General features: G+C 34.6%; 1 protein-coding gene across 1 annotated transcript in view; it reads left to right on the top strand.

The window, feature by feature from the left end:
* Nucleotides 1–14192, top strand: part of EML5 (EMAP like 5) — a 110667-nt gene that overhangs the window by 74247 nt on the left and 22228 nt on the right. The window contains 5 exon segments of the mRNA XM_040559871.1: nt 113–127; nt 4622–4630; nt 10888–10966; nt 11850–11979; nt 12496–12594. Coding sequence (XP_040415805.1) covers nt 113–127; nt 4622–4630; nt 10888–10966; nt 11850–11979; nt 12496–12594 — 332 coding nt within the window.

The raw sequence follows: 14192 nt of genomic DNA on the forward strand, positions 1-14192 counted from the left end.
GGTCTACTGAAGTTAACATTGTTTAAGATTGGTAAATCTTTTAGTAGGTCTATTTTCATAAATGCTAATTTTCATTTTACTTTATTTCCTTTCCCTTTTGCTTCCTATGAAGGCAGGGGGTAGTGAGGTAAGTTCATTTACACAAAGTGCAGGATCAAACACATTTTAATAACTTAACTATATTTTTCCAAGCTGTTTATACTTTGAAACAGAAATGAAAGCTTTCACACTTTTTTATTAAATAGTTGCTTGTCGCTGGTTAGAAAAGGTATAAGGGACAAAGGGAGCCCAGTCTGAGTAGGTAAGATAAAATAATTGGGAGGAGGTCATCAAATCTCATCCTTTCTTCTTCAGTACTCTGGAGTGGCTAACAGCTCAACTAGCTTCCTGTGAAAATCTTTATGACCGTATGACAGTGTTGTAGAGGTTCAAAAAGGAATAAAAACCGAAGGATACAAGTTGCAGAGATGCCTGAAATAGCTATACAAGAGGTATCCCCAAGTCTGCACCGCTGTGTTGAAGCTAATAAAGCTTCAGGGAGAAGAGAGGTGGTGTTAGCTTGCCTCTGCAGTATTGTGCCAATGCACCTATAGTACTTAAGGATCTGAGCTCCTACATCCCCATAGCATGATGCGTAGTCAAAAACATGGTCTTACATTTATAACACAATAATGAATCTTTAGGCTGCAGGGCATCTTTCCTCAGAACTGTAGACTGAGCTGAAAGAATGCTTGGACCTAAGCTGGTATAGAGAGAAGAAAGTCAGTGTTTATGTATAAGCCATACAATATGTGTTTCTTCGGTGTTTATTTACAGGATATTTGGGTATGCTGTTTAGAATGTGGGCAGAGACATTCCAGGTTACATGTAGGTTTGTTGTATTGACTGCCTTACATTAGGAGAGATTCTTTCCTTGTGGTAGCACTATTTAAATCCTAGTATTTAGAAACACAGGTACATTCCACTGTAGCATGTGCTTCTGAGAATGTCTTTCAAGTACTTTTCAGAAATTATCTGAACTTTTTTTTCTTACTGTTGGGTGTAGGAAGAGTTCAATTCTCTATGGGGGAAAAGGTAAATGCTACCAGGTAATTGATCTCTAGTACCAAAAGTGTAGTTACTAGTTAGGATTGTTGCACCTAGTTTTGAGATTCCTGATAGCTGAAGTAAATTCATAAACTCCTGGTGAATAGTGAAGTTCCCTCTATATAGAAGGAAGACTGAAGGAGTGCTACGACTATGCTTTTTAGTATCCAGAGTATTAAATGAGCTAAGTCAAACAATAGAACACTAAAAGAAGATGCATACCTGAAATCTCCCCAGTCTCTCCTGCTTCTTACAAAAGCACATCTGTGAGACCAGGTGATGTAGTCCAGGACTGTGGCCTGAATTCTGAGTCATAAATGATACCACGGGGTACCAAAAATTGATTCAGTAGAATTAGTTTGACTTATTAGAAGAGTTAAGGTGATCTCACCATCTCACCTTTTATGTAATGTCCTACTTGTAAGTAGTGGGATGGCATACAAAAATCAGATTTTTAGGCCATTTAGTCTATCAAAAATACAAATACATATCATCAGGTGGGCAAAAACAATGTCAATTCATTTTGCTTTAGTAATGATATATCATTCCCTCATGAAATAGAATTATCATAATATATCACTGACACGGGAATATTTGTTTTAACTTTTATCAAATGCACAAAATTGTGTGGGCTTTGAGGCAGCAATTATGTGTGTCTGTAATTCAAGTTATTTATATTTGCTGAATAATAATATTAGAAGATGCATTTTTATGTGAAAAGATGCCTAGTGTATGTATAAAGTTATGTAATAGCCTTATGGATATTCAACATCACAAAATAAGTCAGAAAACCATCTCTATCCTTTACTTAACGTTCTGTCCTAGTATGTTTTTATGCTGGTTAAATTGCTCAGAAGAAAAATCCGTCATGGATGGTTAATTCTGAAAACTCTTCTGGCTCAACTACTCCCTGAACTGCAAACCTCTGGAGGATGGGAAATTAATCTGGAGGATATCACTGCATTCTTAGCCTGCTCTCATACTCCCTGAAGTGTTCACTATCTGTCACTGTTAATGGGAGGATACTATGATTAATATACCTTATATAGGAACAGCTGTGCCAACAGAGAATTCCAGTTTAATTTTTCAAAATAAATAAGCATTTCTCTCTCATAGTTATCCCTATCATGTGTTCTTAATAGGTGTTATTACTCAGTACATGGGCTAAGATCTCTTGTATGGGAAGATCTCTGTGTATTATACATATTTTGAAATTTCTTTAGATGCTCTGCATCTACTCCCACATGCAATTCAAAACCAGCCATTGTGGCAAAATTGCTTCCAATTTTTATTTTTTGTCTTCGGGTCTTTTTTGTATGTGAAGAATGCATGCAAAAATGGGTAGTGGTCGATAGCTGGCTGAATATGAGCCAGCAGTGTGCTCAGGTGGCCAAGAAGGCCAACAGCATCCTGGATTGTATTGGAAATAGCGTGGCCAGCAGGTCTAGGCAAGTGATTGTCCCTCTGTACTCAGCTCTGGCGAGGCCACACCTCAAATACTGTGTTCAGTTTTGGGCCCCTCACTACAAGAAGGACATCGAGGTGTTGGAGCGTGTCCAGAGAAGAGCAACAAAACTGGTGAAGGGTCTAAAGAACAAGTCCTATGAGGAGCAGCTGAGGCAGCTGGGGTTGTTTAGCCTGGAGAAAAGGAGGCTCAGGGGAGACCTGACTGTGCTCTACAATTACCTTAAAGGAGGTTGTAGTGAGGTGGGGATCAGGCTCTTCTCCAAAGCACCAAGTGATATGATGAGGGGAAATGACCTGAATTTGAACCGGGGAGTGGGGGTGAGAGGGGGGTTAGGTTGTATCTTAGGAGAAATTTTATTTACTGAGAAGATTGTGTGACATTGGAATAGGCTGCCCGGGGAAGTGTTTGAGTCACCTTGCAGGTCTTCAAGAAATGTGTAGATGTAGAACTTAGTAGCATGGTTTAGTGGTGGACTTGAGTACTAGGTTAAAGGTTGGACTAGATGATGTTGGAGGTCTTTTCCAACCTAAATGATTCTATGATTTATGAAAAATACATAAACTATTTTTAAATCTTTGTGTATTCGTAATGGGAAGGGAACTAGCAAAGTATTCACAAACTAGTCCTTTACTGACCCAGAAGTGAATAATTTCTTTTGACCTGACATACACAGTAAATAAACTTAAACTGTACTTTCAAGGGAATGAGAGAGGGGGGAGGAAGCTTTTGAAATAAGGATTATTTTATCTGAACTTAGGTCACCTCACATGTACCACCTTCTAATCATCATTGCAAGAGAAATTCAGCTCTTTTATACAAATGTCTGTACTGTTTTGAATGAATATATGGAATGCAATTAGATAATTCTGCATGCCAGTCTAGTGGCTTGTAATATGAATGTAAACAGTACAAAGACCAAATTTCTCATTATTTTAAAAAATATATCTTTTTTTATCCTCTCCTTTCCTTCTGTCAACTTGTATGATTCAAGAGAGGGGAGAAGCTGGGAATCAGAATGGAAAACAATACCAATGGACTTTGATATAGCAGCTTCCCTCATTCTATTCACCTTGTTTGCAGAGTAAATTAAATAACAGGGAAGTTGAAGACTTACATTAACTTTTTTAAAAAGGTTTTAGAAAAGCAGAACTTCTTGAAGCTAACTTTTCTGTCTAGTATCAGTTTCTGCACATTGAAATGTGTATTAGTGCCAGGCATTAACCTTGAGGTTAAAAACACTAAACTTAGTGCCTGTGTCCTTCTCACAGCAGCCAAATTGCTTGATAGCTCTTAAAAGCAAAGCAAATCAAAACAAAGTGTACCTGCTAATCAGACTAATGAAAAGTTCCTATGCATAGTACAAATGTTAAAGAATAATTTGTACATACCCATATATTCTGATACTTAATAGTGACTTTTTGCTAGTCAATTACAGGAGTATGCATCATGCATGACTGAGAAAAACCATCCAGTGCAACAAATTTGTAAAATACATGTCCAAATATCTTCAGTCAACATAAACTAAATTATATAATCATGAAAAAACACATTAATTATATATCAGAAGTGCTTAGTACCCCCTACTTTTATTAGCTGAGATAATAGTAATTTATTATAACTGAATATATTTTTATAAGTGTACTTGAACATCTGTTTTCAGTAGTGAGTTGAGTTTTCTATCCATGAGCTCTTTTAAGGAAGTTAAACCTGCTAAACCCTTCTTTAAGTTATTTGAGTGTTGTATTTGCCAACTCTTTAAACACTTGATACACTTCAGAGGTTTTTGGGGTCTATTTCTGCTTTCTTTTTTTGTTTACAGTAGGAACTATTCCTAGAATTATATTCTCATGTCAGTACCTGTTCATAATTCCCATTTAAATGAATTGGAGTTACCTGTACTAATAATAGATCTACACTGCCTATGAAGTTGTAATTCCTGTGTTTAAAAAGAAGTAAACAAATCTGAAGGTTTATAATAATTCTTTCTATGAATAATTCACTGACACTTAGCTTTCATATAGACTTGTATAACTAATTCTTTTCTCTTTCTTACTTGCTGCTGAAAAGAGGTTCCAGGTAATGCTCTTATTTTGCTCTCTGCTCCATATTTTACTGTCATCTTTTGTTTTCCTTGAAAAGCCATCTGTCATGTTGGGTGCTATACTGGTCCAAATATAGCACCATATACTGCTATTCTGGTGTCCTTCAACATTCCTGCTTTTAAATGCACCCTGAAACTTAACTGGGGAAAAAAAATACATATGTGTCTGTAGTTTGCATTCAAGTTCCACTGCTCTGAATCACTATAGTTTGTGTTTCGTAGATGGGTACTTACCTCACAGGTCGTCTAAAAATTTATGTATGTAACTGAGTGTAAATTGTCAACTCCTTTTAGCAACTTTATTCATTTGATTCTTCTGTATGATAATGTCAACTCTGGTTGGCTAAGGATAAGTATCAACCTGTATCCATGTCTGTCTGTACAGACTTTAAGTACAGATGGTCTTTACAAGCAGTTGCATAACACGAAGTTGTTTTACTTCTCCCATTCCATCAAAAGGAATTAGCAGACAGCAATGTTAGAAGAAGGCCATGTTCTAGATCTAAGCAGGAGAGAAATCTTCAGTTCCAGTCATTTTGGTTCAAGTAACATAAACCTGTGCCAGAACCATGTATTTTCAGTTTTTACTGCTTATTTTTTCTGAAAAAAAAAACAAAAACAAAAAACACATGAAATTTTTCTTAAGCTTTTTCTTACACTCTTCTACTGTATTTTATTTTTCTGCTTTTTCACTTTCCCCTATCTTGCAGGGTCATAAATGAAGGGAAAAAAAAAATAAAAAAAGGGGGAAAAAAGGAAAGGAAAGAAGTGAGGCTTGAGTGCTCTTTGTCACATGTGAGGATGATGAGTTGAAGAAGGTCTCCTTATGCTATTTTTTTTAATGAATTCCTATAACAACAGTAATAGTAATAAGACTGTTTTGCTGGATTGGCAATCATCACCCAGAAATCAAAAATATAAAATATTTGAGAGTGTGCTAGAGTGAGCAGGAAGTGGATTGGTCAGTTTTGCTCCATCTTCCCTTTCCCCCATCTGTGAAACTGATAGAGGCTACACACAGCCTTTGCATGGAGTCTGCCTGCTCAGCAACAGTCTCTTCACTCACTTGTACTGCGGGGCTGTCTGATGACCTATGGTCGTCAACTTCCCTATTACTATAAAGCTTAGTTTATTTTTGTTGTTTTTTTAGGGAAAAACCTGTTGAACCTACTTTTCATTTTCTTTATTTCAAAAGCACATCATTACAGGGATTTCCTCTGCTGTTCTAGCTGCATCCTTTCCATTTCTTTGAATCTCTCCAGATCTGTGCAGTCCTCTCTTAGTCTCTGATATTTGTATTCCTTTGCAACAGTAGTCAAATAGCACTGACCTCTGACTAATGATGAATGTGCGTAGTTCCTCCTAAAAAAAAAATAGTGTTTCTGTGAATTAATGTGTTTTTTCTTTTTTGGGAGGTCTAAACAGAGATGGGAATAAAACTATTTTTATAGCCATCTAGTTAGGAATTGTCCTAAGAGAATAGGACTCAGTTCTCTAGAATTTGAACTTCTTCCTTCAGATCAGATTTTTTTTTTTGATGGTAAGGTCATCTTTTGCCTTTGATCTGAATTCTTAATTTGTTTTTTTGCTGCTAAATTTTTAATAATTTTAAAAGTGATTTTAGTTAATGATATGATTCTTTTAGTCTGTTGTTCAAGGTAGTAAGAGAAATTTCTGCAAGATGATTTAGATCTAGAATCTGACATTCTTGTTCCATGTACTGCCTGAAATGTAATCTAAAGGAAGCCACATCTAAAGATTTCCTTGCTTTCTGACAAGTATTAGAAATTATGCTTCTCTCTCAGCTATGAAGACTTTCTGGATCTGCAAGAGTAGTGTATCTTTTTCTACTTTCTTTTCTTCAGTAATGTTTGGATTTTTGCCCAAACATTTGTGCTGGTGTTTTTGTGGGCTTGGGTATTGATACTTCACAGTGGAATAAGGTGGCAGTGTGATTTTCTTTAGTCCTTGATACGTCTTTGACAGCTGGATTTGTCTCTAGCTAGAAACCTTTTTGATTAGATATACTTCAGTAAGTAGTCATTAGATGTACTTCAGTAAATAGAATTCCTAGCTGTAAAATAACAGGATAAATATTGGGTACGCGCAGTTCATTTAACTTTTTAACTCTGTGCATTTTTCAAATACTTTTGATATTCAGAGAACTATTTATTATTTTTCCATTTAGCTTCAGAGATTGTAGACGCTAGAGTTTGTTCAGTGTTAAGCAGTACTTCTTACATACATACATTTAAAAAAAAAGTTATTTGATAATATTCTGGGATATATATATTCTATATCAAACATTGTGACATTTCCAAACAGATATCAAAAAAAAAAACAAGAGTTCTTTATAAAAGAAAGGGGAATTTTAATGCAAATTTACCTCTTTTAAAGAAGAGGTTTAATGAAGCTGTTAGATTTAGTTAGCTTTTTAATTGGACCTGGGCTGTATTAGTTCCTCTTTTTTCCCCTCTCTCTGTCTTCATTTACTTGAATGAATAAGGGAAATTTTTTATTCTCTGTATCACTGAAGTGCTTTCAGAGAACCCATTCCCCATAAAGAATGTGTCCTTGAATTTTTGTTCATGTATTTCAGTAGTTTGATTTGATTGGATAGTTACTGGATTTCATTAGCACACAATGTTAAGAGGGCTTCCATGTGACACTAGGAGATCTGTATTATGTGTGGGAGATCTTGATCAGAGTATTTGCAAGTGAAATTGCTTATCTACTGTGATATGATCAAATATTTTTCCTGATGACCTATTTCTATATTTGCCTAATATGATAAACATTATGATCAATTGGGAATGCTTTCTGTAGATGATTTAGAAGCCTATAAATAAAAATGTAGTTTCTTTATTTAAAAAAAAAAAAAAAGAATTTTGATCACACGTAGTGGTAATACCATTGTAATATGACAGACTTGATGAAAAGATGCTAGGAGTCAGTGGTGATAAGACAAAACAGGAGAAAGAATCTGAAAAATAGCTGAGGAGGCTGGGAATTTCACATCCAGTATAAGACCTGAAAAGAGATGTTCAAGAGCCAGTAATGATTCAAGAGTGTTCGTGAAATTGTACGTTGGGATTACTGACAGAAATCAGATGTGTTCCTTAGTTTCTGTACTGGCCAACAAGCTTATGTAGATGTAGCTACATGCATGTAGATGTAGCTACATGCAGTACATGCGTGGTTTTGCTTTTTTTCCCTCAGCTCCAAAAGTTGGGAGAATGGAAGCAGGTTGATATAATCTTTTTGGATTTCAGCAAGGCTTTCAATACTGTTTCTCACAGTATCCTTCTGGACAAAATGTCCAGCGTATAGCTAGATAAATGCATATTGCAGTGGGTGAACGATTGGCTGATGGTTCAGGCTCAAAGGGTTATAGTAAATGAGGTTACGTCAGGGTGGTGGCCAGGTACAAGTGGGTTTCTGCAGGGCTCCATTTTAGGGCCAGTTCTCTTCAATATTTTCATAAATGACTTGGGTGTAGGACTTAAAGGTCTACTGAGTTATTTTGCAGACAATACTAAGTTGGGATGAGCTGTTGATGCCCTTGAGGGTAGAGAAGCCTTGCAGAGAGATCTTGACAAATTTGAGGGCTGGACAATCACCAACAATATGAAGTTTAACAAGAGAAAGTGCCGGATTCTGCAGCTAGGACGGGGCAACCCTGGATACACATACAGACTGGGAGAGGAGAGGAGAGGGTGGAGAGCAACCCCACAGAAAGGGATCTGGGGGTTGTGGTGAACAGAAATTGAATGTGAGTCAACAGTGTGCCCTAGCAGCCAAAAGGACCAACCATATCTTGGTGTGCATCAAGCACGGCATGGCTAGCTGGTCGAGGGAAGGGATTGTCTCGCTCTTCTCTGCACTGGTATGGCCTCACCTTGAATACTGTGTGCAGTTTTGGGCGCCACCCATAAGAAGGATATAAAACTATTAGAGAGTGTCCAAAGGAGGGCTACAAAGATCGTGAAGGGTCTAGAGGGTAAGACGTATGAGTAGAGGCTGAGGTCCCTTGGTTTCTTCTGCCCAGAGCAGAGGAGACTGAGGGGAGGCCTCATGGCAGCCTGCAGTTTCCTCACGAGGGGATGGGAGCAGGGCAGACATTGATCTCTATATATGAATATTGGGAATACGATTCATCTGTATGAATTCCTTCTAACTGGCATCTTCAGAGAGGAAAAAGAGATCTTTAACTGAGGATCTCTGAGAATGAAGTCTGTGGTTACATTCCCACCAAGCACGTTTAAAGCAGAACAGAAAGAATGAATATAATTGTCATCTCTTAATATTTGTTTCCGAGTGAGGAGACGTTTTGTGCATGTCCACACTGGACTTGTTTTCAGACCTGCGTTCTTATATATGGTAGATGTCGTAGCTTTTGCCTTGACTGCAGGTTTATCTTAGAAGTCTGTTCTCCAAGAGTAAGAATTTTGGAGTAGCAAAAAAAACAAACAAAACCAAACAAACAAACAAACAAAAACCACAAGTGTTAGCTTATCATTCTATTTGAAATTATAGAAGTATTTCTCTATAAATCTCTTCAATTAGTGTTCTGTTTGCTATTAATAAAATTTGTACTTATTTATAAATATGAAATATGAGCTTTAGTTATTTTCTTTCATGACCCGAATTTTCAGTCTTTTTATCTTTAATTATTTCATCCTTTGAAATACATAAAAATTAGTTTAATACACCTCATATTTCTTCCCTGTGAAAAGATGCATTGTGTTATCTATCCAGTGTAAAATAATAATATTTATTTTTACATCTGGATTTGTGTTTTCTAATGTTAAGATTTTATATTTTATAGAATCTGGATTTATGTTGCTGAATTAAATATTTCAAGGACCTCTTTCTGGCTATGTCTTACATAGACAGTTTTAGTGAACTTAATCACGTTTGGGTGATCAGGCAATCAGACTTTTTTTAGCAGACAAATTTGTAATCATATGGTTTTCTTTTGTACATTTTTTCATAAGTATTTACAGGTTTTCAAGTATAGAGGAAGTAGGTAAAGTATCTCAGAGCACAGTCTATATTTGCGGTATAATTTGCATTATAATACATACAGATGTTTTTTATTTGTCATATGAGATAAACCTATCAATTGTATTCAAATTGGACAGGGAAAGTGGAAGAATGTAATAAAGCTCAGAAAATGGTGTCTTATTTGAATAACTGAAATAACTTTGTAGTTCAAAACATACAGTGTATAAGCAAATCATTATCTATTGTTCTTAGAAATAGCATGGTGCTTAATTGCATCAAAGTCATTGCTTGAACAAAGATCTAATTAAAAGATAAATTACTTCATACTAAAAGGGAGTACGAGAGAGAGCCGATGTGTTGATTTATGTATGATATTAGTTTGCTACACTACCCCCTGGATTAAGTAATCTGAATTTCACTGAATCTATATATAGTTTATTTTTAAATAAGTCGTTCCTCTTAAGTGTCTTTCTTACTTTTTTTTTCCCATGGCTACGTATGTTGCATATTTAGAATCAATTTGCTCCTGCAGAGTACTAGAAATAATTGCCTAATTTTGATCAATAAAATTTGTTTCTATGTTTCTTTCTATATAAACTTGAACATCATCTGAAAGATGCTACAGGTATCTTATCAGTCATATCTATTTTAGATTTCTTAAATCTGGAGTATTCAGAACAGTGGAACATACGTTATGGCTAATAGTCATGCATTTGCGTGGTGATGATTTATTTTCAACTGAGTGTTCTTCAATAACTTGCTTCTATCGATGTAAGAATGAATGGATAGGTGTACCTGGGGTTCTTTACCAAGTGTTACAACAGGAAAAGGTAGAGCCTACTGAAGGATTGTGGGAAGCAGGAATGATGATCTCAAATATTTAGAACAATCACGTATGGAAAAGAAAGAAATACCTTAAGAATACAACATTAAAAACTAAGAATATTAGATCAATTGTAATTCATTGAAAAACAAGCTTTTTCGTTAACCTCATGGATTGTTGTTGGAAGAATTGTCAGAAAACTTAGCATATTTAACATTTCTGAAATCAAGGGTGTTTGTTTTTTTCCATTGACAGAGGCATTTCTTTTAAAGATGGATGCAAATATCAGTTAAGCAGGCTGGTGCTAGGAGTTTTTCTTGTACAATAGCAGGTTAGAAGGTACTGTGTTAGTACGGAATGGGTGACGGACAGCCTTCTCTTATTCACAGTTCTTTATTTCAGACCACCAGTTAGTAGGGCGTTGCCACAGCCAGAGAAACTTCAGACAAATAATGTTGGGAAAAAAAAGAGACCTATAGAGGTAAGAAAAGGCACACTGATCTCTCCTCCCTCTCCTTTCAGATTTTTTTTGCCAGAAATTGACACGTTTGTGGACATGCTAAATGATTGTTTCATTTTAAATTTATCGAAGATTGAGATAGTGAATAGTGAGTAAATAACAAAAAAGTGGGAGAGTTTTTTTTTTCATTTTGGTAAATCCTGAAAATAATGTTACATCTCCCACAAACTAAATGGAGCATGGCTTCATTCTTATTAAGAATAAAACCCTTTAAATGCAATTTGTAGAAAACAGTATGTCTTGTTCAGATAACTGTTTATTCTTAGTGGGTGTATTATCACTAATAAAACATCTGTTATTGTAAAAATTATTGAATTTTCTTTAAAAAATTTTAAACTCGCTATTAACAGTTAAGTTTAATTTTATATATATATATATATATATATATATATATATATATATATATATTCATAATGTCTTTGGCTCCAGCACTTTTCCTAGTATATAGCCAATGCAAATAAATATATTCACTTGTGATTAATCTGAAGTGGAAATTTCACTTAACCTTGAAAAATGCAGTTTTTTATATGAACTAAAAGATTTTTTATGACTTAACAAAATGCTTCTTTTAGGATAAAAAAACAATCTTTTGTCAGCAATGTTCCAGAATTTTTAGGTGGTAATGCAACATTCCTAATTGCCAAGTGGGATTAGATTGTGGGCCAGAGTTTCTAAGCTGACAAAATAGGCAAGATCTCAGTTTCTGTTGGTTTGAGACATCATTAAACTCCTCTTTCATTACTTCATAAGGACATATTTGAAAAATAAAATCCTGGAAAAGACTGCAAAATTCATAATTCCTTTAAGTTTTTGATTATCTAATAGATTTAAATATCTTTCTTAGGACCTGATTTTGGAGCTGGTATTTGGGTACCGAGGCAAGGACTGCAGAAACAACGTGCACTATTTGAACGATGGTGCCGATGTAATATATCATACTGCATCTATTGGGATCTTGTATAACGTGGCAACAGGTAAGAGAAAACCTACTTGAGGAAAATGTTTCTTATCACATATGGAGTAATAGTTTATGAAGTTACTGGTATGCTTTAAATCTAATAACGTTAGATGGGAAAAGTAATATTTTTATTTGCTGTTGCTGAAGATGCAGTCTGTAGAGATAATTCCTAATATCTGCATGAGCAAGCTTTATATATTTAAATCTTTCTGCTAACTGAATTTTGAAGGAAGTAAAGATTTGATTATTTTGGCATTAGCTTTCTGGAACTTGCCTGCTAAAATGAAATGTAAATGTAAAACTTTGTTTAGGGAACAGTTCAGAGTTACTGAGTATTATGTGTTAAAATCAAGATAAAAAATTAAGGATTTCCGTATGCTGGTTTTAAGCTCCAAACTGTAATACCACCAGAATATTTTTCTCTAACAAATATTATAAAGTTTATATACGTGTCTTATTATAAGTTTATAAACATGTCTATGTGTGTATAAATGTTTTAATTAAAGTTGGATTTTAATGTTTTTTATCTTAGGTTCTCAGTCTTTTTACCAAGAACACAATGATGATATTTTGTGCCTCACTGTAAATCAGCACCCCAAGTTTACCAACATAGTGGCAACTGGCCAAGTAGGTATGTTTGTATTTTTGTAAAAAAAAAAAAAAAAAAAAAATTAATGTAAGAGCATGCAATTAGGGCCTTGTGAGTTCATGGTAAATCACAAAAGTATTTGATTATGCTATCTCCGTTTGTATGAGTGTTACTCAGTTACCTGTCCTCTTTATATGTTTATATGAATGTAATTTAATGAAGTTTAAAAACAAACAAACAAACAAAAAAACAAATGAAAAAAACATTCAGGTATGAAAGAAAGCTTATCTTTTGTTTGCAGTGTTTTGAAAAGTATATTTTTAAAGAAATTTTAAGCCCCATGAAATTAGTCTGTGTTTATTTAACTAACAGCTTGTGTTAGGCCTTCCGAGCAATCATAGACCTTCCAAAGAGACTTAATTAAGCTATCCCTGATTTTTTTTAATAGATTAGAATCAGAATACTTTAAATAGTTGTCACTTGATGTAGTTCTGTCTCATCAGGCAGGTTTAAAATACCTACTTAGTGTTTTGTTAATATGTAGCTGTAAGATTCTAGACAGAACCCAAACCCTAAGGGTATTTCCCTACAGATAAATATAGATTTTGGGGGAAAAAAGAGATGTTTCATAGCAACGTTACAATTCATCTATGAACTCACCAAATTAAAAATAATAATAATAATTTAAAAAAAACACACCACTGTGTATCTGCATAGCTCAACGAGTACCACTGTTTCTAAATTTCTCAGATGAACATAATTTTTTTTATAGTCCTACAACCCAACAGCAGTTTCCATACTTTCAGTTGTTTCTTAGCAGATTGAAGCATACGTTGTTTTCCTGAGTGCATAGAACACAAAGAAAATCATTGTTTGTTTTAGTCAGAATAACTTTTTTTGTAGATTTTTTTCAGGTGTTTCATCTAAATATGGTCAGAGTTTTTTATTACCTACTTTCCTGTGTCTTTTGGATTTTTAAGTGCATGTTTCATTAAAACTGACTCATCGATAGTAGTAACTACTTAGGTAAACTAACTGAATTTCTTGGTGAGTTTCCTGCCTCACATCAATTTAAAGAAATGGAAATAATTTAAACAGAAAAAAAATATCTCCAGATTTTTACCTATGGTTTCATTGCAAAGAATATTTGCAGGAATACATGCCTTTTATTGTTATAGGAAATCATTTGCTTTTGCAGCATATTTCTTAATCTGGCTTAATTTCTTAATAAGATAGAATATATAGGAAGAATGTAGTCATAATGTAGAAGTCTGTTCTTTGCATGGATCATTTTCTTAAGTGTTCAGTTTACTCAAGAAGAAACACGGAACCCTTAATTCTTTTTAATTTCATAATCATTTCTACACCAACTAGCAGTAGAGCAATTTAAATTCTTTCATGTGGATTAAGGGATACAAATCAGGAGCAGATGACACTAAAAAAAATTGAACTGCAAAACACTTTATAATGGAAAGAATTACATCTAAAAAACAAACTGGAATCAAAATGTCTTTGAACAACATTTGGTTGTTAGATTCCAAACAGACATTAACAAAAGCAAATACTTCATAAAGAACATACTAAAATGATTCTATTTGTCCTTTTGATATGACTTGCACAAATGCATCTTCACTACCGTA

Source organism: Cygnus olor, chromosome 5 (assembly GCF_009769625.2).
Source record: "Cygnus olor isolate bCygOlo1 chromosome 5, bCygOlo1.pri.v2, whole genome shotgun sequence".
NCBI classification, from domain to species: domain Eukaryota; kingdom Metazoa; phylum Chordata; class Aves; order Anseriformes; family Anatidae; genus Cygnus; species Cygnus olor.